Genomic DNA, 26,889 nt, shown 5'->3' with positions numbered 1-26,889 from the left:
CTATTTAAGACTTATATTAACACAAACATTCACCTTACTTCTGCTTTAAACGTACATTGATTGTTTGTGTATTTCTGGTGTTTTGTCCAATGGGTGTCCAGTCCGTGGTCTAATTTGTGTCAGTTTTGGGTCCTTGATGTAGAAAAGTTTGAGAACCTGAACGGTTTACCCACCTAAAAAGCAGTTTACCCACTAGACTACACCACTACCCCCCCTCTCTCCCTCCCCTCGGTGGGGCGTTGGTCCGTTGGTCCGTCCCTGCCGCTGCTGCTGCTGATGTGACTGGACAAATTAGCGTTACGGCCGCTAATGTATTCAAACTGCTGCCGAGCAGCTGCGCGGGACATTGAGCTGTATTAGAAACGATCGGCCTGACTGTCAGCGACGCTAACCGCTCATGAAAAGGTGACAGCACATTTGGCTGCTATTTGCTGGAAGAGAGGAGGAGGAAGGGAGGAGGGAGGGGGGGGAGAAAAAATACCTACGAGTTTAACTTTGGGGCATTTTGATCTTTAATTCATACGGGATGTGGAAAATGTGTTTGGTCTATTCACATCTCAAAAGAGTCATTCTGACGAGAGGAGAAACGTTGTGCGAAGCCGGAGATCATCTCACGCCATCGCGCCGCCCGGCAGCACTTTGATGACTTTGTTCTGTTCCAGGTGCCAGTTTGTTTGTCCTCATTCACAAACTGTCCTTTCATTAAAAAAAAAAAAAAGGCTCAGTGCTCTCTCTCTCGCTCCTGTCGGGCGCTCGCTTACTTACGCACGCAAACGCCGAATATTTGAGGCGACTCCTGGATGTGTTTTATGCAGACGACATCTGACAGGCCTGAAACGAAGCCAGGGCAGATATGAAAGCAGGCACTGTCTGTCAAAACCAGGAAGTAATCACACACACACGCACACACACACACACACACACATCCACCTCAGGGGCCCAGCTGAAAGTCATTAGCCCTAAAACAATGTGCTGCTTCTACTGTTAGTCTAAAAAAAATAAAATAATAACAGTAATAATACTTAGGAGAATTACGATAATGATTTGAGAGGATCTCAATTATGTGGTGGTGCGTTCAGGGTCCCCGTCAGGGTGTGGACTGTGGAGCTGAAGCAGCTTGATTGTAATAGCCATCGGTGATTACCCCGCTCTCTAATCCCATTAGACTTCGTTTGGAGCGAAGGATGAAAAACATTATAAATGAAAAGAACGTTTAAAAATCATCATCATAAAAACTACATCCATATGCCCGTATCGTCACAGTGATGATGAGTGTTGTTGTTGTAGTTGTTGTTGAGTGAAGTGAAGTGAAGTGAAGCAACACAAAGAGAAGAAGTCGATATAAAAACACAAATCTGTTCATCTGCAATGTTACAGGCAAAAAGTATAAAACACATCAAACATCATCGGTACATTAAAAGCAAGAAAACTCTTCTTTACATTTGAGGACGAAGCACACACACACACACACTGCAAAAACTCTACATCTTTCCAAGAATATTTGTCTTATTTCTTGTAAAAATGTCTCTTTTCTAGTCAAAACTAAACTATTTTCACTTAAAATGAGACTCATCACCTAAAAATGAACTTGTTTTTAGATCATTTTCATTTGAAATAAGTAGAAAAATCTGCCAGTGAAAGCAAGTTTTTTGTGTTTGTAATAAGAAAGAAAAACTTGCTCCACTATCAGATTTTTCTACTTATTTCAGGTGAAAATCTGCTTGAAAGAAGTAAAAAGTGTCTAAAAACAAGCTGCTTTTTATGTGATGAGTCTTATTTTAAGTAGAATGAGATTTGTTTTGACTAGAAATGACATTTTGACTAGAAATAAGACAAATATTCTTGGTTAGATTTTGAGTTTTTGCAGTGCACACACATGAAGACTTGTTGTTCACATGTGTTTTATCTGGATCTGGATGTTTTATCTGGATGTGGAGGAGTTTCATTAACGTCTGGACGTCGTCTCAGATTAATACGATCTGTCAGAGGAGTTGGAAGGTCGTCTGCCTTCGCCTCGGCAGCTGATTAACACGCTGCTCTGATTACACACACACACACACCGCGCACGAGGACGTTTCACACCGTAAACACACACCGGGTCGCACACCTTCACTTCCTGTCAGAGTTCTGCTGCCAAAGTTCAAACTAATTTAAGAAGAACGACAGGTCGATGGAGGAAAAGTGAAGTTAAAGCTCCTTTAAAATAAAGGTAGATGTTTGTGTTAAAGCTCCATACAGTATAAAGGTAGATGTTTGTATTAAAGCTCCATACAGTATAAAGGTAGATGTTTGTGTTAAAGCTCCATACAGTATAAAGGTAGATGTTTGTGTTAAAGCTCCATACAGTATAAAGGTAGATGTTTGTGTTAAAGCTCCATACAGTATAAAGGTAGATGTTTGTGTTAAAGCTCCATACAGTATAAAGGTAGATGTTTGTATTAAAGCTCCATACAGTATAAAGGTAGATGTTTGTGTTAAAGCTCCATACAGTATAAAGGTAGATGTTTGTATTAAAGCTCCATACAGTATAAAGGTAGATGTTTGTATTAAAGCTCCATACAGTATAAAGGTAGATGTTTGTATTAAAGCTCCATACAGTATAAAGGTAGATGTTTGTGTTAAAGCTCCATACAGTATAAAGGTAGATGTTTGTGTTAAAGCTCCATACAGTATAAAGGTAGATGTTTGTGTTAAAGCTCCATACAGTATAAAGGTAGATGTCCATGTGTAGTGTGATTATAAAGCAGCTCTAGGTTCTATATTAATACTGTGAAAGTATCAAAGCCTCAGTCCACAGAGAAATGCACACAGCCTGTATTCAGAAACTGAGCCTTTAAAAACCAGCCGTCAGGACATCCTGTCACTTTGTGATGTCACAACTAAGCCCCGCCCCCTCACCACCTGGACCCACCATCCATCCAACAACTTTACAAGATTTGATTTCTCTGAGTGTTTTATTCTGAAATCTGCTCTGTTTTTTTAATTGGATCACTTTAGGAAACAGTCAGCCAATCAGAGGACAGGGGGCTCAGAGCCTCCTCCTCTCTTCTGATTGGCTGACACCGACCTGTTGTTACTAGATGGAAAACAAGAAAATAAGGAGTCTGATTTAAAATGTATTAAACATCCCTCTCTGTCAGTTTTTAGCAGTGTCTTGTATTATGGAGCTTCTCTTCCAAAAATAGTTTTTGTTTTCAGAGTTGACCGACGCCGACACTTCTAAAGCCTTTCTATTCTCCGTCTTCATATTCCTGACCTGAGATGCATGTGGGCAACATAAGAATAACGACTAAGACGACTTCTTAACTCGCAGCCAGGTGTGAGTGTGAATCAGACGTCAGCGTCCAGATAACACATCCAGATTCCAGATCAACTCAATATCATATCAAATGTCTTTTTTTCTTTTCTTTTCTTTTTTTTTTTTTAAATCAAATGCAACAAGAAACGTCGTCAGGTTCTTCACTCAGAGGAGAAACAACAACCCAACAACAAAAACCAAAATCCACACGTTATTCCACTGATCCAGAAACAGCAGAGAACTGTGAGTCTGTCTTCATGGACGCAGACAGAGCTTCTGTACAAGTTGAACTTTTTTTCTCTGTGTGCTGTAGAGTTAAAGGGATAGTTCAACATTTTGTCAAATTGGCCCATTGCCATAATCCCTATAGTCATAGCAGTAGGTTCGTTACCTTTAATTGTCGGTGCAAGCTGTTTTTAGAACGGCGGAGCAGAGCCGTGAGCTGCTCAGAGCTACGCTACGGAGGCTCATTATGGGATTTCTTGGTTTCCCTCATCAAACTCATCAAATACACAATCCAACAACTCCACAACGCTCTGGTGGACAAGTTGTGACCTGCACATTCACCACGCTATGAGATAATAACACAACGTTACCACACAGAGTTGTTTTAGAGGGAAATTCATGCAAAACCACTGATGCACGTTGCCTTCAGGGACAGTTTTTCATCAACAGTCTCTGTATTTCCCTCTAAAACAACTCTGTGTGGTAACGTTGTGTTATTATCTCATAGCGTGGTGAATGTGCAGCTCACAACTTGTCCACCAGAGCGTTGTGGAGTTGTTGGATTGTGTATTTGATGAGTTTGATGAGGGAAACCAAGAAATCCCATAATGAGCCTCCGTAGCGTAGCTCTGAGCAGCTCACGGCTCTGCTCCGCCGGTCTAAAAACAGCTTGCACCGACAATTAAAGGTAACGAACCTACTGCTATGACTATAGGGATTATGGTGATGGGGCCGATTTGTCAACATGTTGAACTATCCTTTTGAGGACGAACCTGGACGTTATCAGAAGTGGAATAACTTGTGAATTCAGCTTCAGGGTTTATTTTCCTCTCAGTTTTTGGACAAACGGAGCAAAGCAAACAACATTCATATAATAATAATAATTATTACAACAATAATAATGATCATGTCCGTCTACTTCATAGCGATCATCCAGACCGGTATGATGATGTCGGGGAAGCCTTCCTGCTTCTCCACGGCCAGCACCTCCAGACCGGCCTTGGCCACGATGCTCTTCATGATGTCCAGGTGTCGGCAGATGCTGCTGTCGATGGGGTCCAGCTTGCAGCCCTGCCGCGCCATGTTGTCCTTCATGATGATGACTCCGTTGGGACGAAGCGCCTTCTTACATCGAAACAGGAAGTTCATCAGGTCCTTGTCTGTTAGGTGACCTGGAGAAGAAGGAGGAATATCTAGTGTGAAACTGGTCCCTGCAGTCATCTCTCTTTCCTACCGCTGCTCGCCAACACCCTGGCCAGGTAGATGAAGTGAATGAATAAAAACACATAAAATCACATTATACTGCGTTACGCACCAGCTGATTTATTGCATCTGACGGCTCAGATAGGTAACCAAATAAAAAAGAAGAGGAGGAAGATTTTCTTTTTTCCATTTCTTCCCGTTGCATCCGTCCAAGCAGCCAGAGGATCTTCTCTCTGGGTCCAGAGGAGATAAATAATCCCTCCCATGTGTTCGAGCTCCAACAACATCTCCACAGCACTTCCACCGGGAGGTCGAACCACCGATGGCGGGGAGGAGGAGGGCGTTGGAGATTCTTAAAGGGATAGATAGTTCACTCAAAATTGAAATTTCTGAACTCATTATCTCCTCCCCCTCATGTGGACTAAGGGCTGGGAGAAGTTTCAGAGTCCTCCGTGGCTTCTCTGAGTTACAGGGGGTCTTGGCGTAGCAGTGCATGTCCATATGACGGTTGCAAATGGATACCAACTGTCTTCGTAACAAAAAGACACACCAAAAAACATCCAAATACCTCCATGCTGCTCGTATGTAATGTCCCTCTTGTATTGAAGCCCCGAAATGTGAAATTGTCCCGAAAAAAATTTAATAAGTCTATATTTCAAGCTTGTTTTGTAGCGGAAGCTTCTCGAAGCTCCTCTTCCCGGTTCGTCAAATTTGGACGAACTGGGAAGAGGAGCTTCCTCCGATACAAACAAGCTTGAAAAATAGACTTATTTAATTTCAGTTGTGAAATACAGTTACAATACAGTTGGTATCCATTTGCAACCGTCATATGGACATGCACTGCTACGCCGAGACCCCCTGTAACTCAGAGAAGCCACGGAGGACTCTGAAACTTCTCCCAGGCCTTAGTCCACATGAGGGGGGGGAGGAGATAATGAGTGTAATTTCAATTGTGGGTGAACTATCCCTTTAACGCAGGATCAGACGACATGAATTCAGGGCCATTTTCACTCACACATTTTGTTGTGTGATAAAAACTGAATTGAAAGAGATTTTCTGTCTAGGACGTTCTCTACGACGTCCACGACAGAAAGTCTAACATGTTAGAAGTTTTTGCACCACCATCGCTTCTTCTTCCTTTTCTTCTCTTTATCTGAGCTAAAGCAGCTACAGTCGCCATGATTGACAGTTTGTTGTGGCGCCTCCCTGACGGTCGATGAACTCGAGCAGGGTCGTGGACCATGATTGGATGAGGTCATAAGTGTTTCCATTTTCCCAACCAAGACACGACAAGAATTTATGCCACTGTGATTGTTTAATGGAGACCATCAGGAAAGACGTGTAGCCTGAACACGGCCATATTCTCCCCTCTAACACTGAGCTCAGACGCATCGTACCAGGTAAAAGGCCATAAAACTAAGTGTTTTTCTTCTTAGCTAATGGCAACATTTGTTATTTTTTCGTTACATTGTTCAATTATGATATTGTCTATTGTGTCGAGTCGTTTAACTTTTGACACATTTTGATATTTCTTGTAGTCTTGTGTATTTCATGTCTCTTTTATGATGCATGTGAGGGAAGGATGTGCGTCAGAGAGCCACTCCCCACTCCTAATGAAACTTTTTTCTTTATCAGGGAATATTATAAATAATATACTGTCAATGTAAATGTAAAATCTATTCTTGTGATATATCGACATGTTATTTCTGTATTTTCGATATTGGATATGTGACTTTTGATAATATTTCTCTGAATGGGAGCCGGTGCGTCACTCAGCCACTCCCTATTTAAAGATGGCTCTCAGCCTCTATCTAATGTTTGCCTGACGAAGGTCTGTTGGACCGAAACGTTGCAATGAACTATCGATTAAGCAAGTTGTTCAGTGTGCGGGACTCCTCTCTCTTTCCATTATCAGTACGGACCTATGGATCCCAGTCCTACGCACCTGAGAAAATAGATTTGCGGAGACGCTTCTTCACTACTTTGTCTTCTTACCGTCACCACATCATCAGGTTCGACCAGGAAACCAAAGGAAGTGGAGAAGCCAGGTATCGAACCTCCGATCTCCTGATTAGTGGTCAACCTGCTGCCCAAGAGTTTACACAACTTTCTTTGCTTCTTTTTCCTTTTCCCCCCGTGTCTGTTGTAGATTTAACTTCAAACTAAAAAATGACGAAGCGAGAAGTTTTCTTCCATTCAAGTGGACTTGATAATAGTAAAAAAAAGAAAAGAGAAAAACATGGCTGACTACTACCACAGTAACAACACTGACGTAGTCACGTTACGTTACCTTCTTGCTCCTAGAGCATCATGGGAAATGAAGTCTATTTTTATGTAACTCCAAATCAAATGAAATGCAGTCTCCTTTTTAACCACATATTCAACATATGAACTGTATTTATCAACATTAATGTTAACTTGAATTTTAACTCATTAACTCATTTATCATTTATTTATTCTTCTGAAATAATGTCTGTCCAACAAATAAATTCTCAACAGTGTCTCTTGTTCTTACACTGCAAAAACTCAAAATCTTTCCAAGAATATTTGTATTATTTCTTGTCAAAATGTCTCAATTTTAGTCAAAACTAAACTCTTTCCACTTAAAATAAGACTCATCACCTAAAAATTAACTTGTTTTTAGATCATTTTCACTTGTTTCAAACTAATTTTCAATTGAAATAAGTAGAAAAATCTGCCAGTGAAAGCAAGTTGTTTGTGCTTGTAATAAGAAAGAAAAACTTGCTCCACTGTCAGATTTTTCTACTTATTTAAAGTTGAAAATTTGCTTGAAAAAAGTAAAAAGTGTCTAAAAACAAGCTGCTTTTTAATGTGATGAGTCTTTAAGAGATTTATTTTGACTAGAAATGACATTTTGGCTAGAAATAAGACAAATATTCTTGGTAAGATATTGCATTTTTGCAGTGAATGGTAACCAGTAACCATGGCACCAGTACACCCAACTGGATGCTGTTGGACGTCTTCAAGGTGATGATTGGACTGTGGTGAAGAGCCGTGCAACCCTATAGCTCAGCCTCTCTGTTGTTTGAATCTGGGAAGAATGGATCTTTCTTTTTCTTCTCTGAGCTCTGGTTTTGTTCTCCACCGCCCCCTGAGGGACAAACATCTGTCTCTGCTGCAGCGGTCAGCGGTCGAGGACGACGGCATGTGAGCAGCTGAAGACTCTGAACCACAACAGTGACGCTCTGAATAAAAAGATCATTCACTAACTCTCTGCCTGCAGGTTTCCTCTTCCTTTGCAGTTCAGTTTCTAGGTTTGACTTCATCGAGTCCAAAACTTTAAAAAAAATAATAAAACCCGAGCTGGACAGAATCCATGTCAGGAGAAGCTGCTGCACAGATCAACCACAGGTGGATGTAGCAGCTCCTCCAGGAACCTCCAGTCTTTACCACAGATTAAAGGGATAGTTCACCCAAAATTGAAATTTCGTAGGCGTAGCAGTGCATGTCCATATAACGGTTGCAAATGGATACCAACTGTCTTCGTAACAAAAAGACACACCAAAAAACATCCAAATACCTCCATGCTGCTCGTATGTAATGTCCCTCTTGTATTGAAGCCCCGAAATGCAAAATTGATTAAAATTAAATAAGTCTATATTTCAAGCTTCCGCTACAAACAAGCTTGAAAAATATTGTTTTTTCGGGACAATTTTCGCATTTCGGGACTTCAATACAAGACGGACATTACATACGAGCAGCATGGAGGTATTTGGATGTTTTGGATGTTCTCTGTAACTCAGAGAAGCCACGGAGGACTCTGAAACTTCTCCCAGCCCTTAGTCCACACGAGGGGGAGGAGATAATAAGTGAAATTTCAATTTTGGGTAAACTATCCCTTTAAACAAACAAGACGTGTTCATTTTTTAACTCTGGACAGAACCATGCTAACTGCCCCCACTGCTTTCAGTCTTTATGCTAAGCTACGCTAACCACATCTGGAATGTGAAAGTTTCTCTGCAGGTTTTCACCGCCACTTTGCTGATTTCTGTTTGTGTTGACATGTTTATGAGTGGCTGCTTTAAAGGGATATTCCTAGTTCGTAAATTTAACCCAGTAGGCTAGAACCCCCAGCCAGATAGAAAAACACTGCTGTCTATGGAGCCACCAGCCAACCTCCATCAAAAAAGCCGCTCATAGCCACAAATAATACTCAAAACATCACCACAACAACTACATCAACAGTACAAACAGGGTCCCATCCCATAATACGAGGCATCAAACACCTGCTAGCTTTGACTGGTTCCTATCCACCACTTTATTTTCCCATGATCCATTGTGTCACACCACAACGGAAGTCGGTTTTCAACTTCTGTTTCACCCCGTAGTAGCATTCTAGTGAGCGGCTAACTGGTAGCGTTAGCCACCGGTGTAGGCACCAAATGTGGGGGCTCCGGGCTGCCAAAACCGTTTTGACTAAATCTGATGTTTGTTAAGTCTATAAAACCAAATATTGAACAAACATTACTATTTCTGTGTGCACGTTTTTGTAATTAGTCATGGTTGCTGTAGTTGTTAGCTTAGCTGCTGCTGACAGCTAAAAGCAGTAGCTAAGCTAACAGCAGGACGTCAGCTGTTAAAACCCTCCCGTTGTGGGACACGACATGAAACTACTCCAGTTAGCTCAGTCATGTTGGAACTCAGATATCCGCTGGAGAAAATATTTTTTCATGGAGCGTTTATTGAGATAGTTAAGACACTGCTAACGGCTAACAGCCGATCACCGAGTGCAGTAGAAAAGTAAAGAGTCCAGAGACGTTTAGTTCCTAAACTGCAGCAGCTTTTCTGACTGTGATAGTTTGATCAACTCAACTCTGTTCATTTCTCTGTTTAACACTCACTAGTTGTTATTAGAAACAGAGAGGAACTCTGATGCACTCGGTGATCGACTCGTCAGGGCTTCTGCATCAGCAGGAAGCAGCTGGAGGAGAGTGGGTGAGTTGTGTTTTGGTCTCTTTTCAATAGAAACCAGTCAAAGCTAGCAGGTGTTTGATGCCTCGTATTATGGGATGGGACCCTGTTTGTACTGTTGATGTATAGTTTGGTGCTGTTCTGAGCATTATTTGTGGCTATGAGCAGCTTTGTTGATGGCGGTTGGCTGGAGGCTCCATAGACAGCAGTGTTTTTCTATCTACTATAACTAGAGAAGTTTGTGGTTGATAAACTTGATTTCTGGAGGGGGGGGGGGGGGGGGGGGGGTCTACTGGGTTCTACTGGGTCTGACGGAGGGTTAAACTTACAGAGGAATATCCCTTTAAAGGCAAGGCATCTTTATTTATATAGCGCATTTCATACCAAGGCAACTCAATGTGCTTTACATAAAGAACAGCATAAAAACAAAAAACAAAAAACACAGTTAAAAGCAGGAGCAAAGAAGAATAAAAAAGTTAAATAAACGCTAATAGTCCAGTAATTTTAGGCCAAAAAAGGGGTCAACGTTAAACAAATTGCAACAGAAGCAAACTCAACTGATTTTGTATCCTCAGCATGTCCTGAGTGAGGGGAAAAAAAGCCCCGAAGAATCCCATTAGGGGAAAGTTTCGAAAAACACCCAAACATATCCCATTTATACGCATATAAAAAACTTGCAATACATTTTTTGTTTGTCTTAATGTAAGTAATCAACTCAGTAATTTTCATGGAGATACCTAAAGGTTAAAAATTGTACCCTATTCATGTGAAACAAATGTTTTACAGTATGCGTATGAATGGGATATGTTTGGGTGTTTTTCTAAACTTTCCCCTAATGGGATTCTTCTGGGCTTTTTTTTCCCTCACTCAGGACATGTTGAGGATACAAAACCAGTTTAGTTTGCTTCTGTTGCAATTTGTTTAACCTTTTCTCATAAAATGACTGGACTATAAGGAAACGCTTGGTACTTACACGCCACCCACTGCATCCAGATGACGTCGTACTTGCTCTTGGGCGGCGTGAAGTCCTGCAGGTTGTAGCAGTAGTAGGTCTCGATGCGGTCGGCGTCGTCGCCCAGGTATTCCTCGTGCGCGTGCAGCAGGAAGTGCTCCATCATGTCGGCCAGCTCCATCTTCTCAAACACCGGCAGGAGGACGCCTTTGGAGACGCGTCCGATCCCCGAGCCGCAGTCCAGAGCGCAGTGAGTCCCGGCCTTGCCAGGACCCTGAGAGGGACAAGACACCGAGTCAGAGGAGAGAGTAGTAGGATGACCTGTCCCTGGTTAAAGGGATAGTTCAACATGTTGGCAAATTGGCCCATTGCCATAATCCCTATAGTCATAGCAGTAGGTTCGTTACCTTTAATTGTCGGTGCAAGCTATTTTTTAGAACGGCGGAGCAGAGCCGTGAGCTGCACAGAGCTACGCTACGGAGGCTCATTATGGGATTTCTTGGTTTCCCTCATCGAGTTGTTTTAGAGGGAAATTCATGCAAAACCGCTGATGCGCGTTACCTTCAGGGACAGTTTTTTATCAATCAATCAATCAATTTGTTTATTTCGGGCATGTCAATTTAAATCATCATCATCACACTTCATCTTAGTTCAGATAATACAATACACATGGCCGAAAGGGAAAGCGGGAGAAGCAAAAGCTTATCTAGTCCCGCCCCCATTACCCACAGAATAAAAATCTTTTCATAATCTTTTCTTTTCTTTTTGCTCTTTTTTTTTTTTTTTTTTTTTTACATTTTGATATAACATTCTTTTACTTATGACATTTTGACATAACATGTTACAGCAGTCTCTGTATTTCCCTCTAAAACAACTCTGTGTGGTAACGTTGTGTTATTATCTCATAGCGTGGTGAATGTGCAGCTCACAACTTGTCCACCAGAGCGTTGTGGAGTTGTTGGATTGTGTATTTGATGAGTTTGATTTGATTGCTCCGCCATTCTAAAAACAGCTTGCACCGACAATTAAAAAGGTAACAAACCTACAGTACTGCTATGACTATAGGGATTACGGCAATGGGCCAATTTGACAAAATGTTGAACTAACCCTTTAAATGACGTCATATCACAAAATAAAAAGAGTGGACTATTCTTTAATTTTCATACAGTAGCATTTTGTTGAAGTTGTTTAATCTTGCTGGTGCTGTTGCATGGTTTAATCAGATATATTTATTCTATGAAAAAGTTTTTTCTGTAGTAGAAAGTGGCTCTTGGTCTGAAAGGTTTAGGAACCTCTGATGTAGCACATGATAACATATAAGGATGTTTAACCACCGCGCTGAAAGAAATCTAGTCGCCTTAGGATAAAGTGAAACATATTGTGAAAAACTAAGCCTGAACTTACGTATGTTTCACAGAAGACTAAATCTCCAGCTGAATGTCTGTGTCCCTGCAGCATGTTCTCCCCGTATCTATAAGTCATAAAGGGCTCTTCTGCAGCATCATCTGCGCTGCCAGATGTCAGACCTCTGGACCTTACAAAGCACCGATCCCAGAGACCTCAGCTCCTCGGGGCAGCGCACAACTCTGAACTCTACCACAGGGGAACGGAAAAGCCTCCTCACTTGAATCGCGCTGCTTTTTCTTTCCCTCTCATTTGGTATTCTGACCTCACTCCAACCCCGTCACCGGAGGGGCCCCGGTGTGTGATTGTATGAAAGATGGGGCCCGGAGGAGCTGTGCGCTTGTTACAGAATGCTTCCTGGTTTCGGTGAATTAGTGCCATATTGCTGCGCTGTGCTGTGCTGTGTGTTACTGCGGCTCGGTTTAATCTGGATGTGCTTTAAATCTTTTCCCCTGCTACGCTTTGTTTTTCGATGGAGACGTCAGGTTTAAAAACTGAAACAGGAGCGTGTTTGCAGCCGGGGGACATGGATGTGTGGCGGACGAGCTGGACTAAGACTCTCATCACTCAGGGGGGAGGAGCTAAAACCTGAAGCCAACAGCACCGACTCCACAGGTTGTAAAGACAAACACAACTATGTTAGACTGGATTGGTTCCACTGACTAGAGCAGTGACAGTGTTTCTCAAACCTTTTTACATCAAGGACCCTAAATTGAAACAAATTAGACCACGGACCCCCAGTGGACAACATTTTGAAGCATTAAACACCAGAAATACACAAATATTTGTTCTGAGACTGAAGAACGTTACTTTTTTAGTCAATGTTCGTTCAAATTAGGGCCAATGGTAGGCTTGGGCGGTATTACGGTAATACCGTACACTGCAGGTATTTAAAAATAGCAACGGTATCAGTTTCAATACCGTCATGAAAAAATGCAACACTTATACAGGAGATAAGGATTAAATATTAAATAAAAGTAATTTAAAGTCTAAAATTAATTATATGTCCAGTAGCACGTATGTGTGGTTGAATTTTAAGTTAGTTTAATATGTTTTAGCCTACTTTTAAACACAGTTATTATTACACAGTTTATGAATTAATTAATTAATTTGAGACGTAATGTTGATCAAAGTCCTTAGTCCGGTCACTTCTCCGCTGTTCGCTCCTCACCCTCCTCCCGGTCGACTCGTGTGTAGTTGTTTTCAAGGAGCTTTTGATAATCAATCAGTAGATTGATGAATTATCATGTAAATGTTACGATGTGCACATTTATGTCGTCCTGTCTGTCATAAGAGACTACGGATACGGGACACGTTTGTGTCACGGACTCGCGGTGGCACAGACACAGCTGGCCACAGCTGTGACACTGCGCTGGCCCGTCCGCTCTGATCGCAGGTTTGGTTCCAGCAGCGGTGAGGAGGCAGAGAGCCTCCACTCTCCCTCTAACAAGCTACAAGTCACTGTTCTAACATCACAATTATTTTGAAGCTGGTAAAAATGAAACACAAGGTAAAAATCCTTGATAGTTCTTCTGCCCTGCTCCGCTGATCAGAGCGGCGTCCCTAGCAACGGCCCGTTTTACTTAGCAACGGTCTGTTATACAGAAATAAAAGACCCTAAATGCAGAACCAGTGAGTAATAGAGGGTATGCACATGACGTCACGGTACTCGGAAGTCGCTGTGGAACGTCCACTGAGTGGCAAAAAGACGAGTGGCAGAGTGGCCAAAGTTTAAAAACGAGCAAGTAACGAAGCGATTTCCTCCGAGCCCACACAAGTCTGACATGTCTAGCTTTGCCAGCATGTAAAGCAGCATGACCTAACAGAGCTGCTAAAAATCTTGAGGATACGTCTCACTTTGACCGAGTTACATTCAAGAACCTGTTCTCAATGACGGAAAGTAATTTCACTGGAGCGGTCATTTTTTTCGATCGATCAGTTGTGGCATCTTTCAAATAACGTCAATTTTCGGTCTCTTGCTGATTTCCTCCTACTACTCCACTTGTTCTGGTAACGTGACATGCTGTGATCATAGACTGTAAAATAGGCTGTGATCTGTGCCCAGATCGCCCTGATTCGGACACAAATATGGCGGCGCAGAAACACAGTGACGTCATGTGAATCTAATGAATAGCCTTTCATATACAGTTCGGTCATATTGATTTTGACTTAATTTTGACAAGACAGGGCTCCAAATGTTTTTTTTTTTCCTGCGACCAATCGACCAATGAGATTTTGGTCTGCTAATGTTTAGCCCTAGTATTCAGTTTCTGAATGGTGAATACACAAGCCAATGTTTGGTAATGCCACTTACGTCATCATTTTTAATTAGTCACGGTAATACCGTATACCGTGGTAAAATGTGGAGGAAGTTTGACGGTATCAAAATGTGGATACCGCCCAAGCCTAGCCAATGGTGTGACTTTTTGGAAATATTGTAGAGAAATTTCAGGGAAAAAGTGGTACAATTTCTCCAAAAAAAAAGGGACAACATGTTAATGTGGATGAATCTATGTTACCACTTGTTAATGGTCCATTTTAGATAAATCTATGGTTTTGTCTCTATGGTTATTTTGTTATTATTAGTGGTGGTGGAAATGCTGGACGAGCCGACCAGCGTTTCTTTACTTTCGGTTTCGTGGCGAGTCATGAGAATAACGCCGCCGAATCTCCGTTTATGGTGGGAACTACGACGGTATGTGATCGTCTTCCAACCTCTGACTTTAATTCTTGATGAATGAAAACATGAGTCTGTCTTGCACCGGTCAAAGAATTTCACGGTGCGGAGGCTCATAGATGTAGTGTGAAAACTCCTCGTTGTCCCTTTAAAAAAAATGTGGTAAGATTTCTAAAAAAAAAAAAAATTCTAAATGCTTAAACATTTCTAGAAACTGTGGTAAAAATTCTCAAAAAGAGTTTTAAAAATATTCTAATGAGCACAGTGCAACTTTACAAACTAAACTCAGCTGTAAAGGCCTTTGCACGTCACCAAGTCTGTTTTTCGATAAGTGAGAGGGCCACACAGTCGTCCTCACTGCCTCCTTGACGACTTTTGTCTCCCTTTTGGAACAGAAAATATAAACGTATAGTGATAAAACGTATCGAACTCAGTGTGTAAGGATTCAGTAGGAAAACAGACCTGGTGTACAAAGATCTTAACTCACAGACAGAGATCTGAGTGCAGAGAACAGAGAGCTGATATCTCACATGTTAAAACCAGTCGTTCTTGAACATTGTGTCACTCGCTGCTCAGGACTTGTTCTGTTTACATTTTGCACCAGAGAAAAAAAAAAAAGAAGTGTCCACTTAAGTCATGTGTGTGTGTGTGTGTGTGTGTGTGTGTGTGTGTGTGTGTGTGTGTGTGTGTGTGTGTGTGTGTGTGTGTGTGTGTGTGTGTGTGTGTGTGTGTGTGTGTGTGTGTGTGTGTGTGTGTGTGTGTGTGGCTCCTCTGAAGCATCCAGTCTTAGCAGGTTATAATTAGAGCTCCTGTAAAACTGATCCTTTAAATAACACAGTCTCTGGGCCAAACCCGTTCCCTGGAATTAGCACCCAATCACATGTGCTGCATGTAGACAAACGTTCCTCTGCTGTAGATGCTGCAGCCCTGTCAGCTGGGTCGACACCACTAGATATTTTAATAATAAAGGCAGTGAAAATGACCGTAAACAACACAGATGCCGCCCGGTGGTTGTGTTGGGTGTTTATGCGTCTGGCATCGGGTCTGAGCCGCTATTAGAAGCTGTACAGTGAGGACGGTGGATTCCTGGTCCAGAATAGACTCTGACATGATGTGTGTTTCACAAAGAGCAGCTACAGGGTAAAGAGATACAGCCGAGACGCCACCGTGGAGTTTCTCACATGTCACAGACCGAGCGTCGACTCGTGTTTCTCGTTTCCTTCAGGGTTCTTACGGATCCTTAAAAAGTCTTAAAAGGCATTGAATTCATTAATCTAAAAACAAGGCCTTAATTGGCATTAAAATGTCTTAAATCAGTTTTTCAAACGTCTTAAAAATGTTAACACTTGGTAAGTGGGATTTTATGATTGTAATTAGTCTCAAATCTCAAAATAATTGGTAATATTCCGACATAGAGAAGTTAGTGGCGGCCGTCAACGCTAAATCTCTCACCGTCACCAGCTCCCGAGTCAGTGTTTTTTTTTTCCGGACTTTTTATGCATTTATTTTTAAAGGACAGCTGCAGAAAACTCATGCGAGTTTGTAGTTTTCACCAAAGTCCGTACTTTTAATGGAAACACACAGAACTCAAATTTATTTTAATGCTCATCATTTCCCAGTTATTATGTTATGTTATGTTATGTTTATTTATTTGATATGGACATCACAAATACATTAAGACTGTTCCAGTGGACAGACCAGATGCTTCGCTTAAGTGTGTCTAGCACAAGTGCTAATTTTCAACACCAGTCCATAGGCGGCTAATCTAAAAATACAGAACATATTATCAACAGTATTTGTATTTGAATCACTTTGGATGGAAACATATGAACGAGCAAACGTGTCCTTGTTAGTTTATCATCTCCTCTCCACAACTACACAGCTGTTAAATGATGTCACTCACTCACTCACTCATAGCCCCCCCCGCCCCCCCCATTATTCATGTAGCAGTCACTTTACCTTGGACCACATAGGAAAGTGGGTAAAATTGTCGTCGACGTTTTTGTTTTTGTTTTTGTTTTGCATTTGTGTTTATTATGAAGTCGGTCTTAAATTTCATTTCAAGTGGCTTTAAAAACGTCTTAAAAAGTCTTAAATTTAAGTTGGCTTAAGCTGTAGGAACCCTGTCCTTTCTCGCTGGTCGCACTCCACTCACCACAAACCTCTTGAGAAACTGCCGGGAACCCTCCAGATCCACGTTGGATATGTCCACGTAGTCTCCCATCATGCCCTCCTCCGAGGCCGGCGTGTCCTCGTAGAACTGCTGAGCTCGGTAGTAGAACTGCTTCTCTCCTTTGATGTACTCGCAGGTGACGGGGAACAGCTTCACTGGTGATGGGACAAAGAACCACAAGATTAGGCAAGGCAAGGCAAAGCAAAGGCAAAGCAAAGGCAAGGCAAGGCAAGGCATCTTTATTTATATAGCAGCGCATTTCATACAAAGGCAACTCAATGTGCTTTACATAAAGACAAAACATAAAAAAAAGAAAAAGAGAAGCATAAAACAGAATAAAAACAAACACTAAAAACAGAGTTAAAAGCAAGAGCAAATAAAAGTAAAAGAAAAGAAAATAGATAAAAAATAAAATAGATAGATTAACCGATTAACCGGGGCGTATCCCTCCGCCACTGGGACTGGTTTCAGATTTCCTCTTGAAACATTTGATATTTTTGTCATGAAAAAGTCCAAATGAACTCTCCAGATGCATCAAACTTGAAAATGTCCCCGTCGTTTGTGGTTTAGAGAACCAAGGTGGGCGGGGCTGAGAGATGCAACTGTTCTGTTGTGACATCACAAAGTGACAGGAAGTCCTGACAGCTGGTTTTAAGGCTCAGTTTCTGAATACAGGCTGTGTGCATTTCTCTGTGGACTGAGGCTTTGATACTTTCACAGTATTAATATAGAACCTAGAGCTGCTTTATAATCACACTACACATGGACATCTACCTTTATACTGTATGGAGCTTTAACACAAACATCTACCTTTATACTGTATGGAGCTTTAATACAAACATCTACCTTTATACTGTATGGAGCTTTAATACAAACATCTACCTTTATACTGTATGGAGCTTTAACACAAACATCTACCTTTATACTGTATGGAGCTTTAATACAAACATCTACCTTTATACTGTATGGAGCTTTAACACAAACATCTACCTTTATACTGTATGGAGCTTTAACACAAACATCTACCTTTATACTGTATGGAGCTTTAACACAAACATCTACCTTTATACTGTATGGAGCTTTAACACAAACATCTACCTTTATACTGTATGGAGCTTTAATACAAACATCTACCTTTATACTGTATGGAGCTTTAACACAAACATCTACCTTTATACTGTATGGAGCTTTAATACAAACATCTACCTTTATTTTGAAGGAGCTTTAACACAAACATCTACCTTTATTTTGAAGGAGCTTTAATACAAATATCTGCCTTGTACTATATTATTTTAATTTATTTCTAAGTCTAATTAACTTGATGAAGATGAATTTGACTGCTGGCAATTTGTTTTGTTTTTTAAATTCACCATAGATGGGGCGATAATATGTAGGTTGTCACAAACTTTTCTGAAATGCTCAGAGAAGACCTTGATACTTTGTTCAGTTTGGACCAGAATCACAAACCTGCTAAATTATCCATCGTACAACAACAGAAACAGCCGTGATTGAACCGTTAGAGGTAGAAACAAGTGTTCACCACCACGGCCTCAGGTGAAAATAATATACAGCTTGGCGTTGGAGCGCTCTGCCTGTAAACTACCGTATCACTGTTCCCGGCCTCAAAGGACATGTAATAATGTGATTATCAGCAGACTATAAATACCAAGGAGCTGCGCTGCTCAGCTGCTGCTTGATATAAGATCACACCCGGACTGATTCATGAAGGATTGTTTGCATCTGAAACCACGGCCCTGATGGACAGCGGTGTGGATTCTGTTTGAGACGCTTCACTACTCTGTAATGTGATGTCAGTGACATGCTGTGACATTAAGAAACTTAACACGTGGATCCTCAAACCATCCCAACCCCTCGCTGCCTCCGCTCCGCCGAGCTGAAATAAATCCTGCAGAATGAACGCTACATTTCCGACGGCTTAGACGACACGTTCCTGCTGTATAAAAGGGGGGAGGAAGGTGAGGGTCACAGGGGAACGTCCATCTGCTTGTCAAGGATCATCCAGTGGCAGAATTCATGACACCACGGTGAAACATTGAGAAGGGGGGGGGGGTCAGTTCCAGCTGGACCTCGTCCCTCCATGTCAGAAACATCGGGACGAGGCAGCGAGCCAGGAAACAGACCCAATCATTCAGCACGTCCACGTCTCGCAGAAAACAAGGAGCTGAGACGGACGAGTCAGAATTAGGACTGTGAGATACAGCAAATCCTTCGTGCCAACAGCAATCAGAATGCTCCACAGCAGATAATGGTGAACTGACCTGTATGCCTGTATGTATTCTATGTTTTTTTAATTAAAGCAGAAGTAAGCGATATTTTTGTGTTAATATAAGTCTTAAATAGTTGTATCTTCCGACAGCAATCACTTCTATAGAGTGTTTGGTCTGAAACACGGGTCTGTCAGTCACTCTGCTCTGCTCTGAGCCCAGGAGAAAACTTTCCTTGTATCCTACAAGTTTTATCCAATGAGGAGAGAGAACGGCATAAAGGGGCAGTCCTCTCTGTGTGTGCAGCCAAGGGATGCGCCTGAATGTGGTGACGTAGGGACGAGGACTGTTATGGTGCGTTCAAGGCAGCTCGTAACTCGTGTTTTTCCGACCTGTGAAGTCGTACCAGTTCGATCTGGTACGAGTTCATGGGTCAGAAGTTACGAGTGGCCGTTATAGTGACTTTCACCGGTAAAACAGGTCGGAGAAACACGAGTGGGTTGTCTGGAACGCTACAAAGTCGTAAGTCGTGACTTGAAGCTGTAATTTACGGTTTCAAAAGCCTGCCTGGAACGCAGCATTAGCCAAAACCACCGGATCACTTACTTCTGCTTTAAACGCTTGTATGTATGTTTGTATTTATTTTAACTATTTATTTTTTATCTATCTGACATGGGCTGTGCAATGACCACATCAATTTCCTCTTTGAGGATAATAAAGTTAAACTTGAACTTGAACTGTGACCGTTGTTATGGTAAATTTGAATCTTCCTTTGTTTTAATCACTTGTGACGTCCCTACCCCCTGCTTTCCCTCCAAGGTATCAGATCTCCTTTTGTTTGTTACCCATTTGTGTATTTTAATGTCTAAACCTTGTGATTGCATTTCAAGTTTCAGAGACACCCAACCTCTCACTTTCTCATGATATAGGCTACTCAAACCCTTTTGTATTTTAAATTGTGTTGATTAGAATTCACACTCCAGGGGGTCGGTGCCAATACCTGCAACAGACAAGACACTGTCCGAGTAGAGGACCGACCCCTGCAGCAGACAAAGGGATGTGGAATATACCTGAGGGGGCGTTCCTCAGGTATAAATGTTTAGGTCTCCCCATTGTCTTGGTCTTTTCTTTACCATCACCGCTCGGGTGAGGACTGACCTTTCTTTGCAAGGAAATAAAATCATGTCGGCCGGCAGAAGGTCTCTATTTCATTATTCACCAACAGCAAACAGCTAAGAATTTCCACGACACCGTCAACGTCTTTGTGATTCAGGCTTCATGAGGATTGGATCACAGCGTCAGGTCATGTGACCCCCCCAGGAGCTTTCAGAGGAGAAGGGCTGAGGACAGTGTCTGGTGACACCGTCGTACCCATCAATCTCTTAACAGAGCAGCTGATTAGAGGCTGCAGAAACGGCTGACCGGACCACAATCTGAGACATCCCATCAAACGATACGACGGCTCTGACTCTGGAGATTCATGTTGATTTCTTCAGTGTCTCCTAAGGGCCTAAATTAACATCCAGCAGCAGCAACAACAAGAAGAAGGAGAAGCGGACCGCCTTTGTAATTATCTGCAATTATCAGATCAAACACACAATCTAGCTGAGCTGATAACTCACAAATCATTGTGATGCTGTTGTCCATATGGAAGACATCAGTCAACAACAACAGCAGCACAGACTGCAACAGGATGAACAGAAGCTAACAGGCTAACAGGCTAACAGGAGCTGTGTGTTAACTAGAAACATCTTGATCAGTGTGAAGCTGAAAGGGCCAAAGAGTCGTCAGGCCAAAGTCACACACACTGGGTGTGATCGGTGAGCGGTGGACGACTCCATGACTCCATCACACCATCAGTAACAAAGGAGCTGAAGCTCCGCTCGAAGACACAACCCTGATAGGAAGCTGTGTGATGGACTGATGAGACCAAGGTTGAACTGTTTGGGAAGAACGATATGTTCCAATCTGACTTTTTCAGTCCCAATGCCGAAAACCAACACCTCAGCTTAGCGTATTGGTCTATACCCGATACCGATCACTGTTCAGTTAAAGGTTAAAGGCCTATTCAGAATTCTGAGCCCACTCTGGGTCTTAACATTAGTGTAATCACTCATCTATCAGACGATGGAGCCCAACCTTTGTGCAAAATTCTATTTTCAAATAAATCCAGGGTGAAAGTGGGGTAGTTTTTTTTGCGTCCTCCGCCACCGACACAAACTCTCCTCCTCCAGATCCCTGTGGTCCACCACTTAGCCTAGCTAGCTAAGTTAGCAAGCTATAACGTAGCAAGCCTACGACTACGAGCTAACAGTTAGCTACGTTAGCTAAACACACTCGGACACACACACATACACACTAGGGTTGCCACCTTGGATTTGTGAATAAAAGGGACACTCGACCAAAGGTTTTGTGTGTGTGTGAAGTTTTTTCATTTTCCCCCTAAAACAGGACAAATTGTGTCCCGGGAGAGATTGTTTTTTTCCTGGGACAGCTGATGAAAAAAGAGAACAATTCTGGGAAAAACAGGACGGGTGGCAACACTAATACACACACCGAGCTTGGTCTCGCCCCAAACATTGAATATCCCGCCTGCTCAATAACGACCAATCAAATTTGTTTTCCTTGCTTGTGGGAACTTGTGGAAGGAGGCGCGACAAACAGGACAAACGGCCATTTCTGCACACCTTTAATAAACCGTATCTACACCTCACCATGTGGAAGACAGTGAAGGCTTCATGCTTGACATTAACATTACTTTCCTAACTCTGTAAGAGGTTGTTGCTCTGTCTTTGTTGGTTTGGTCTTTGTTTTAAATCGAAAGCAACTGGACTTGATTATTATTATTATGCAAATAATCAAGTCCATTTGCTTTCGATTTAAAATTCCTTTGAGAAACTATGACCTGGACAAATGAGAATATGCACAGGCTCTGTCTTTGTTGGTTTGAATAGATCGCTGTCATGGATCAGACCTGTTCCAATACCAGACCAGATCCAATAGGTCTAGACATTTAGTCAACATCTGGGCTGATATCCAATCTTAAAGGGATAGTTCTAACATCCCTATAATTTACCTTTAATTGTCGATGCAAGCTGTTTTTAGATCCGCAGGGGCAGAGACGTGAGCTCTGCACAGCGCGTGGTAGTTTTTGCGTTTCCCTCATCAAACTCATCAAATACACAATCCCTACACTACACTATCCCATTAATGTTGGATTGGTGCATCCCTGGGAAGAACATGAACTGTAGCTCCAATGTGGAAACACCCTCCAACAGGTGGAGTTTAGGTGGGAGGAGCCATGATGGAGACTGTCCACCTGCTGAAGCTCAGAGGAAGCTGGTGATAGAGTGGGACAGAGATCCTAAATCTACAGGATCTGCAGGGAAATAACGTTAAGTGGTCCAGTCTGAGATCTTAAAGGGATAGTTCACCCCAAATTCAAATTGCACTCAGTATCTCCTCCCCCTCATGTGGACTAAGGGCTGGGAGAAGTTTCAGAGTCCTCCGTGGCTTCTCTGAGTTACAGGGGGTCTCGGTGTAGCAGTGCATGTCCATATAATGGTTGCAAATAGATACCACTTTTCTTCGTAACAAAAACTCTTTGTAACAACGACTCTTCCTGGTCGTCCAAATTGGACGGACCAGGAAGAGGAGCTTCCGCTACAAACAAGCTTGACTTATTAAATTTTTTTCAGAACAATTTCTCATTTCGGGCTTCAATACAAGACGGACATTACATACGAGCAGCATGGAGGTATATGGATGTTTCTTGGTGTGTCTTTTTGTTACGAAGACAGTTGGTATCCATTTGCAACCGTCATATGGACATGCACTGCTACGCCGAGACCCCCTGTAACTCAGAGAAGCCACGGAGGACTCTGAAACTTCTCCCAGCCCTTAGTCCACATGAGGGGGAGGAGATCATGAGTGCAATTTGAATTTTGGGTGAACTATCCCTTTAATCCAGTGGAGAAGCTGCAGAGATACATTCATTACACACCAGAGATCCTGAGAATCAGCTGTGTGAAGGTCCAGACTTCCTCCTGATGGCTGACCGTCCCTGGTGAGCAGCTACAGGAGGAGCCAGAGGAGGTTAAACCCAATGGGATCACTTCCTGTTTCCACCAGCTGGGAATGTTTAATAAAGACATAAAAGTGACAGATCACGTTTTATTCCACTGGCTCTGTCTTCTTGCTGTGTTTTTATCCTAGCTAGGTTTTTCATTTTCTCTATTAAGACATAAAACAACAACAACTTGGATTCTCATTTCACTCGGTCCATTTGAAGCCGTCTGTAAATAATCTGCCCTGTGACTGTCATGTGTAGCGCTGACTGACATGACATGACAAAGTGCTTTCATGCCCGACATGCCATGCCATTAATGGGCCTTGTATCAAATGAGGGGTAAGGAAGTAAGGAAGGAAGATCTCCTGTTTCTGCAGCTGAGGTGCTTTCATGATGGACGAGGGTCAGGTTCAACCAGACTGACAAACCTCAACAATGACAGGTAGCTACCAGACGCTGATGAATAGAAGAGATGAAGCTCACACACACTCACTACAGGAACTTCATCACCAGTTTACCTGCCAACATCCACACAATACACAGAGCAGAGTGACCGGCTGCACCTGTTGACACCTGGATGCTTATAAACCACGTTTACACTTCACAGGCTCATAAATCTGAACCAGGAAATATCTATCTATACTTTGTTAGCATTAGCTGACATTAGCAGTCACAGTTATATAACAGTTGTATTGGCTGATGCAGCTGAAGTTATATCCATCCTGTTAAAGGTTTCTTACACTTACGCTGCCTTTTAACACTTCATTTATACGAGTCAGTTTCAATTTTATGAACGCTTCCTGAACAAAAACTTGGACGTATTATTATTACTACACTACAAGAAACTAACCTAGAGTTTTGCAGGAGTTATTTACCTTAAATTATTGTTGCAACATGTATTTTATAATATTTCCCTGCAGCCATTCACTTCCATTCAGTTCTCTACGACATGAAAATCCACTTTGAGCTTTGACTTTTTTTATGTTAAACATTTATATTTTATGGACAAGATAATAATATCTCACCATTGACGGACTAATAAAGGAATATTTTATCGTATCTGTGAGCACTTTTAAATCCAGGTTAAAAACATTTCTCTTTTCACGTGCTTATAGAGCACTGAGCTCTTTTTAAGAACTTTAAACTTTATCTATTTTCTTTTATTTGCTCTTGCTTTTAACTCTGTTTTTAGTGTTTGTTTTTATTCTGTTTTATGCTCCTCTTTTTTTATGTTTTGTCTTTATGTAAAGCACATGGAGCTGCCTTGGTATGAAATGCGCTGCTATATAAATAAAGATGCCTTTGCCTTGCCTATCTTGTAATTTTGCAACATTAAGGTGGATAATAATAAAAGTCAGACTTTTCACTGTCTAGTTCAATGTTTAATGAATTTGTGATGTTGACAAACGTAAATATAATTCTATGAATACGCTATAAAGCTATGTCTGTCTTCATGGTGTCATGTCACCACCATGTCCACAGGAAATGAATTATAAAGGCTGTTGCAACATGTATATTATAATATTTGAAGGCATTCTCCTTCCTTCCCTGCAGCGATTCACTTCCATTCAGTTCTCTACGACATGAAAATCAACTTTGAGCTTTGACTTTTTTTATTTTTACATTTATATTTTATGGACAAGATAATATCTCACCATTGACGGACTAATAAAGGAATATTTTATCGTATCTTGTAATTTTGCAACATTAAGGTGGAAAATAATAAAGACTTTTCAGACTTTTCACTGTCTAGTTCAATGTTTAATGGATTTGTGATGTCGACAATGAATACGATATAAAGCTATTGCAGCAAAGTCTCTATCTGTCTGTCTTCACGGCTTCATGTCACCACCATGTCCACAGGAAGTGAATTATAAATGACTAACTGTGTGTTGCAGGCTTCAGCATGCACAAAGGTTCTAAGTCTGGACCTTCTGACCCTCCAGAGTAGAGGTCTTGGCCTCGGTCCGTCGTCTTACCCACAGGAGTCTTCTCCAGCAGGTACAGGTAGCTGGCGAAGAACTCGCTCCGCAGCGTGTGGTGCAGGTGGAAGGACATGCTGTGGCGGCACATGCTGTCGTCCGTCCCCTTCCAGCGGTCCCTGAAGGCCTGGTGAGCGCCTTTATACTCGAGGTTGGGCGACGTGGTGCGGCCGTCGTCTTCCACAGAAATCTCCATGTTAGCGGTTCTGTTCTTCTCTTCGCTGAGCCGAGTGGCGGTCGGTCGGTCAGAGAGAAAGGAGAGGAGAGAGGAGAGGAGAGGAGAGAGCAGCACGGCGCCCGTTTGAGACTCTGTTTCTCCAGCTGCTTCTAAATCTGTCGAGCTGAGAGTTCAACACGTCTCAGCCGCAGTCCAAGTGATCAGCAGAGATCTTTTTCACAGGGCGGCGCTCAGGAAGTCGCTCCAGATTTACAGATCACCTGCTGCTAGGACCCTGACTCTGGAGGAGGAGGAGGGGGAGGGGGGGGCTCCTTCTGTCTAAAGACTCTGAGCACCAACAGAACAGTCTTGTTGTACGAAGGTGACCTGACTTGAGGCTGAACGTTCCAGCAGCACACGAGAGGCCGAGCTCAGCGCCCCGCGGACGTATGATGTGGCGCCGCTAAAATTAGCAACGTCTTCTCAAGTTTGTACACAAGGCTCCAGTTAGTGGGAGTGGGAGTGGGAGGACTGGACGGCTCCTCACACATCAGACCTCACATTCACCTCTTAACACACAGAAACATACTGGGTGTGCAATGTTTTCTTTCCTCACAGAGGAGATAATAACAGTGGAGAACAGCACAACGCATCGTTATGAAGCCTAAAACTCACACTCGAGGTCCTAAAAGTCTGTTAGTCCGTTAGTTCACCTGCTTCAGACCAGATCAAATACATTTTTTGTTACAGTTTGTTTGTTTGGTGTTGCACATTTTAAATGTAGACCAGAATTTGTAAATAAAGGCACGTGTTTGTTCAGTCATTGGTCAGAAATGTCTGGGAGTAACGAATCATGGAGAGTCTGCACCAGGGCCGGCTCTACACAGGGGCAAGAGGGGGCAGTGCCCCCTCAAATAAATGTCTTGCCCCCTCAAATCCAAATTTTAGAAGTTGAGAAAGCACATTTTAATATACTCAAAAAATGTGTATATTACAAGTTGAGAAAATTATCTGCAGTAGCACAAAAATCCGCCGAAAAAGGGACACTGTCCTGTTCTAAAATGTTTTTTAGTATTCATAAGACTACCTTTCAGTTTTGTAAATCTTGACCATAGTAGAGTTGCAATGCATCTTCAGGTATATGCACCCCTAACCCCCCATATAATGTGGCTCTCTGCATTACGACAGTAACAAATCTGGGCTCTAAGACCCTGGTTGGCCCCTCGGCCCCTAGTTGGGCAGGTCTGAAGGTAGAGGCCTGAGACCCTGGTTGGCCCCCCGGCCCCTAGTTGGACAGGTCTGAAGGTCGAGGCCTGACAAAGTGCAACCTCCAGGTTGGGGTTGGACACATAGCCAACAACCCAATTCAATGAAGTTACTATAAGCACAGAGAAAAAAAAGTGCTGGAGCATAATGTGTTCACATGATGCCCCCTTCACATTTCTGACTGCCCCCTTCATATATGCCCCTAGAACCGGCCCTGGTCTGCACACGGCACTGGTTGTTCTGATGTCGATCGGGCTCACACACCTTCAGACATTCACAGAACATGTTGAGCATTAAGAAAAGTCCGTTTTACAACGATGTTCTCA

At 42.3% G+C, this 26,889-nt stretch overlaps 1 protein-coding gene and 1 long non-coding RNA gene across 2 annotated transcripts in view; both read right to left on the bottom strand.

Annotated features, from left to right (window-relative positions):
• Window positions 1-26,889, bottom strand: part of LOC310984394 — a 62,998-nt gene that overhangs the window by 32,374 nt on the left and 3,735 nt on the right. The window lies entirely within an intron of this gene.
• Window positions 4,276-25,509, bottom strand: ntmt2 (N-terminal Xaa-Pro-Lys N-methyltransferase). The gene is made up of 4 exons (XM_083969445.1): window positions 25,138-25,509; window positions 16,847-17,019; window positions 10,632-10,884; window positions 4,276-4,695 (listed from the first exon to the last, which is right to left on the bottom strand). Exons 1-4 carry the CDS (start codon window positions 25,334-25,336, stop codon window positions 4,439-4,441), a joined length of 882 nt encoding a protein of 293 aa, XP_083825571.1. The 5' UTR covers window positions 25,337-25,509; the 3' UTR covers window positions 4,276-4,438.

This window comes from Trachurus trachurus, assembly GCF_905171665.1.
Source record: "Trachurus trachurus genome assembly, chromosome: 4".
Classification (NCBI taxonomy): Eukaryota; Metazoa; Chordata; class Actinopteri; order Carangiformes; family Carangidae; genus Trachurus; species Trachurus trachurus.
Note: the sequence above shows the minus strand (reverse complement) of the source record. Positions and strands in the feature narration are given on the sequence as shown.

What these genes read in the sequence shown, in the direction of transcription:
- ntmt2 (XM_083969445.1), bottom strand. Translation starts at nt 25,336, where the DNA reads ATGGAGATTTCTGTGGAAGACGACGGCCGCACCACGTCGCCCAACCTC. An exon ending in GCTGGAGAAGACTCCTGTGG is followed by an intron (nt 17,020 to 25,137) that starts GTAAGACGACGG and finishes TCCCATCACCAG; the next exon opens with TGAAGCTGTTCCCCGTCACC. An exon ending in AGTTTCTCAAGAGGTTTGTG is followed by an intron (nt 10,885 to 16,846) that starts GTGAGTGGAGTG and finishes TGTCCCTCTCAG; the next exon opens with GGTCCTGGCAAGGCCGGGAC.